This window comes from Anolis carolinensis, chromosome 1, assembly GCF_035594765.1.
Source record: "Anolis carolinensis isolate JA03-04 chromosome 1, rAnoCar3.1.pri, whole genome shotgun sequence".
NCBI classification, from domain to species: domain Eukaryota; kingdom Metazoa; phylum Chordata; class Lepidosauria; order Squamata; family Dactyloidae; genus Anolis; species Anolis carolinensis.
In genome coordinates, this window is record NC_085841.1 from 351,364,902 (window position 1) to 351,370,901 (window position 6,000).

Genomic DNA, 6,000 nt, shown 5'->3' on the forward strand with positions numbered 1-6,000 from the left:
AGCCAGAATCACCCATGATGCACTCACAGTGTAAAATTAATGCAGTTTAACACCACTTTAACTGTCATGGCTCAGTGCAATGGAATTGTAGGACATATAGTTTAGTGAGGCTCTAGATGCTGGCCCGCTCCTCCTGTATTCGTTATCATTTTTTTATGGTGTCAGAAGTGACTTGAGAACATACTGCAAGTAGTTTCTGGTGTGAGAGAATTGGCTGTCTACATAGATTTGCCCAGGGGACGCCTGGATGTGTTACCATCCTGCTGGGAGGCTTCTCTCATGTCTTTGCAAGCTAGAGCTGACAGATGGAAGCTCATCCCATCTCACAGATACAAACCGCCAATGTTCAAGTCAGCAACCCAACCTTCAGGTCAGCAGTCCAGGCGGCACATTGCATCACCTTAGTTGTCATTTAGACATTACGACTAGACATTATGACTAAACCAAACAAATCATTTCGACATTATGACTAGAGCTGTTGGGAGTTGTGATACGGTAACATCTGAAAGGCTGCAATTTGTTTGGTTTAGTCAGTATAATGGGATTTAGATTTAGATACAAGGCTTGTAGATATGATGTCTGACTTTAAATTCCTTAACCTTTCCCCAACCTCAGAGCCACAAGTACTATTGGGTTGCCATTCCCATTATCCCAGTTCACATGGCAGATAATCAAACGTGATAGGAGGAGTTGTTCAATAAAATCTGAGGACCCAAATTGGGTAAAAACTAAAAAGCACTGACCGCTATGTAAAAAAATATATAGTTGTCCTTCTGTATCCATGGATTCTCCATCCATGGATTCAGTGGCCCCTTGAAGGCAACCATTAAGACTCATGTTGTCCTCGATGAAAATAGGTTTGACACTCCTGCTCTTTAGGAAGGCTAAAGACCCTGTAAGACTACAACCCTCAGTATTCCATAGTATTGAGCCATGGCAATTGCAGTAGTATCAAACTGCATTATAAATTCAGGGAATGGTAAGTGTAGAAAGGCATTCTAACTACTCTATACTTTTCCGAGCTCTGCAATGGACACATCGTACTAACAATCATAATGAGAACAACAAATTCAGACTTTTGTGGAGTTGGGTGGGGAGAGAAGTTGTAACTAAAGACATATTGCATCTATTTCCTTTAATGTTTTTGAATACTTTAACCTGGACAGCACTTCCATAATCTGGATCATTTGAAGCTGTAGACCTCAAGAGGGGTTATGTGTAATGGAAAAATTGGTAGTCAAAAAACATGCACACGTAGCCTTTTACATACATGGGATTCCATACAATACAGTTCTCATCAGCCATAGCCAAACGATGTGGCATGATGGTAATTGTAGTCCTAAATGTATGGAAGGCTGGAGTTTCCCAGACTGATGTAAAATATGCATACTTTTGCCCTAGCATGTACTATATCTGTTCTTTCCCACCATAACATTTATGTTTATGTGTCTTCTATTACTATCTAGTAAATCTATAGAACTTGCCATGATACGTTGCAGCTGGATTGTGTTTCTACTTGTGTGTACTTGTGAACAAACACACATTTGGAAGTTGATTATTAGAGGACATGAAATTGTGCTGCATGTTTCCAGGCAGGCTAATAAGACTCTAAATTTCATTTTTAAATTGTTTTAATCATTGCCTTTTCTTGATGGAATTTGGGTGAACAAATGGATAGAGGAAGCCACATTTGGATTGTGGGAAACATTGTTGAATCGTAATATCATTGCTTTTTCATGCAGGTGAGGGCATTTCTTCAGAGCCCAATGGAAGGGGTTGTACTTGAGACCTATGGGAGTGGGAATGCCCCCAATAACCGTCCCGATTTGCTAGCTGAACTGAAGAAAGCAACAGATCGCGAAGTGGTGATTCTGAATTGCACCCAGTGTCTACGAGGAACGGTTTCGTTAGTTTATGCCACAGGGAAGGTGAGAGGAATTTTGTGGTTTAAACTATAGCCTTAGCAGTAAGCTTATATCCCTGCTCACTATGTGTTGGTTTGGGAAGTACCGTAATTTTTATATAGATCAGATGAAATATGAAAAGGGTTTCTTTGTTTGCAATTTGTGAGACCGTTGACATTCTAACTGGGAAATTCTGGGGACTAACCACAGAAGGTAGCATTTCCACACCCTAGAATCAGTCTACCCGTTCCCTTGGTGGTGGCATATTTTGGCCTGCATTATACATTGACATATAGGGCATTATACATTGACAAGGTGGCGCAGTGTGTTAAAGCGCTGAGCTGCTGAACTTCTGGACTGAAAGGTCCCAGATTCAAATCCTGAGAGCGGAATGAGCGCCCGCTGTTAGCCCCAGCTTCTGCCAACCTAGCAGTTTGAAAACATGCAAATGTGAGTAGATCAATAGGTACCACTCCGGCAGGAAGGTAACGGCACTCCATGCAGTCATGACGGCCACATGATCTTGGAGGTGTCTACGGACAACGCCGGCTCTTTGGCTTAGAAATGGAGATGAGCACCAACCCCCAGAGTCGGTCATGACTGGACTTAACGTCAGGGGAAAACCTTTACCTTATAGGGCGGTTGGTGGATGGTCTTGCCTTACCCTGGGGAATTGATTGAAATAGCCTTTCAAACTCCAACTCTATGTCTTGCAGTTATGTAAAATATTGATAAAACCATATCGTTGGAAGCAAGAAGTGATCACCTAGACCAGGGAAGTCAAACTCTTTTCCCCAAGGTCCACACCAGCCTTATGGTTGCCTTCAAAGGACTGTTGAATCCATGGATGGAGAATCTGTGGATACAGACGGCCAGCTATAATTTTTTACATAGTAGCCGGTGCACTTTAGCTTTACCACTTTTGGTTACCGGATGTTATTGAACAACAACTCCCATCACTTTTATAATCTTCCATGCAGATTGGGGATTGCAACCCAACAGCCCTGTGGCTCTAAGATTGAGGAAAGGTTAAAGGACATTTTAACGTCAGGCATCACATCTAGAAGCCTTGTATCTAAATTTTAACCCCACTCTTCTGACTGAATGTAAGGGTGTGCGAAACGGCAGAAATCCGTTCTGATTTCATTTTGAATTTTGGGTGCCCCTCTACCTGTGGTTCTGTTTTTTGGGAAGATCTTTCTCAAAATGGAAACAGAACTCTGGATGCTGTATTATGAATCCGAACACCCTCCCCCCACCTAATCTCCTGGAATGTTCCTGAAAACAAAACGGAGGCACCTGAAATTCAAAATGAAAACAGAACAAAAACAGAATGGATTTCTGCCATTTTGCGCACCCCTACTTTAGCCTTCCAGATGTTACTGTATTGGAACCACTATCAGTTCTAGTCATGCTGTCTAATGATGAGGAAAACAGGAGTTGTAGTCCAGCATCTGGAGGTCCGCTCTTTACCCATTCTTGGAATATTCCTAATTGTTACATCTTTGTAAGATACTGGTTATTATCTATTAATAGGCTGGCTTTCTGTAGAAATATTTTGGCTCAGAAATGTAATTGTAACATTATCAATAAATTTTAATTATGTCATTATGTCAACTGTGTAAGCCGCCCTGAGTCCCCCCGGGTGAGAAGGGCGGGGTATAAATTCTGGAAATAAATAAATAAATAAATAAATAAATTTCTGGTTTGTTTAACTCACTAAAAGATGTACTAATTCAGGCTCCAACTTTCTTCACGGTATACAGACTCTTATGGACGCAGGTGTAATTCCCGGAGGAGACATGACACCAGAAGCTGCCCTTGCCAAGTTATCCTATGTTCTGAGCAAACCTGGGCTTACCTTGGCTGAAAAGAGAAAGGTAAAATTGTTTCCATCTTCTGAACGTTTAAAAGCTCAGTCCTTTTCTCAGGTTATCTTGTCCTGAGATATAGTATAAGCCAAAAGTTCAAGAAAAACAACTAAGAAAAGTTCCTTTTGGACTATAGCAGTGGTTCTCAACCTTCCTAATGCCTCAACCCCTTAATACAGTTCCTCATGTTGTGATGACCCCCAACCATAAAATTATTTTTGTTGCTACTTCATAACTGTAATTTTGTTACTGTTACGAATTGTAATGTAAATATCTAATATGCAGGATGTATTTTAATTCACAGAATTAAATTTGGCACAAATATCCGATACGCCCAAATTTGAATACTGGTGAGATTGGGGAGGGCTGATTTTGTCATTTGGGAGTTGTAGTTGCTGGGATTTATAGTTAACCTATAATCAAAGAGTATTCTGAACTCCACCAATGATGGTATTGAACCAAACTTGGCACACAGAACTCCCATGACCAACAGAAAATACTGTAGCTGTAGTTCACTAACATTCAGAGAGCACTGTGGACTCAAACAATGATGGATCTGGACCAAACTTGACACAAATACTCAACATGTCCAAATGTGAACACTGGTGGAGTTTGGGGAAAATAGACCTTGACCTTAACCTCCCACAATTGTCTTGATGAATTCCCTCATCCTCCTGGTAATGTATTGGGATTATGTATCTATATGTGTTGTGCTATTTACCTGAAGATAACTTGATGAACTTCCTGTCCTTCTACTGAGCTATATTTGAGAGAAACCTTTGGTATTATATTGAACTGGGTGAAATGAAATATTTGTTCTGGTTGCATGTTGACTGTTCAGAGAACCAGAGATAAAATTGCTCCTGAAGAAAAATTGCATTTGGCCTAAGGTACTGGGTTTTGCCCTTCCTTAATGTAACATGGAAACATGCAATGGCGAATTAGTGACCAACTTTCCTAAAAAAGAGCAGAATGTGGAAAAAAATGGTGGACCACAGCTCCTTGAGTCCATGGCGGTTAGTTGCCAGGGGATTTTGGTGCTGAAGTCATTAATAGCAACATTTCACAAATTTAGAAAGAAAGGAACAATGAAACTTTCCCAGCTCTCACACCTGCAGCCTTATCTTTTCTCCACCTTTTTCTTTTAAAGGCATGCCTATACAGTACTAAAGCTGGGGTAACTTTTCTTCCCACAGTAATCTTTCTTTACTTTAACTCTGTATAGTCATGTTTCCAAATAGTTTTCACAGTGATTTATATTCCCAGACTCCCTCTAATAATGGAGCAGTTCTATATAGACTGGAACAGTAAAGGAGGTTTATTATGTGCAAATTTGCATGTACGGAGCAGGGCCTTTTAATTTTTCCTTTTGGAAGCTTGCTGTTCTCCATGACACTACAATCTTGTGTCGCCCGCCCCTTCCAAGTATTGGAATGAAAGCTTGGGAGTATTTGGACTGAGGTTGGGGAGCCACAGCACAGAGGACCTCCAATTAACAACATGTCAGTGGTGTTTACACACAGTTTGCTTTTTAATAAACTTCCTACAGAACTAGTTAAGTGTGTGAAACAGTGAAGCTTCAGTGATACCTGTCATCTGCATTTCCCCAGGGAGTTTCTGAGCCCATAATCATACTGGAAAATAAAGATGCCAGGCACGACTGAGGCTTCACTTCATAATGTAACATTAAAAGATTGGAAACAGAACATGTGCAGAGAAGTGTGGAGGTTTTGCAACTGAAGCAGTATGCCCATCTTTTAGGAGTGGTTTGATTGTATTTTCTTGCAATGGCAGGAGTTGTTTAGGACTTGTGATCTCCTCTAATTAATTTCTGAAACCTTGTAAGGATCTAAGGGAAACATAATGAAGCACTGGAAAGGCAATAGGTTGTATTTACTTACTTAGGCGATCCCTTGTTGTATGAGTATGAAGGCCTTCCAAGTGCAGTGTCTTGGCGGTGGATACTTGGGTGATTGTGGAACCCTATTCTTGACCCGCATGTTCTTCGACAGTGAAGACATCAGTTTCCAGGTGGAAGGTGGTCCCAATTAGGGTTGGTTTGACACACCTTCCTCTTGGCACGTTTCTCCCTTTTGCCCTCTATTCATGCATCTTTGAATTCCACAGCACTGCTGGTCACAGCTGACTTCCAGTTAGAGCACTCAAGGACCAGGACTTCCCAGTTCTCAGTTTCCATGCCAAAGTTTTTAATGTTGGTTTTAAGC

General features: G+C 41.0%; 1 protein-coding gene across 3 annotated transcripts in view; it reads left to right on the forward strand.

The window, feature by feature from the left end:
* Positions 1-6,000, forward strand: part of LOC100559032 (60 kDa lysophospholipase) — an 88,357-nt gene that overhangs the window by 39,411 nt on the left and 42,946 nt on the right. For all 3 annotated transcript variants that reach the window (XM_062968536.1, XM_062968537.1, XM_008105139.3), the window contains 2 exons: positions 1,743-1,928; positions 3,671-3,784. In XM_062968536.1, coding sequence (XP_062824606.1) covers positions 1,743-1,928; positions 3,671-3,784 — 300 coding nt within the window. The remainder of the gene's footprint in view (positions 1-1,742; positions 1,929-3,670; positions 3,785-6,000) is intronic.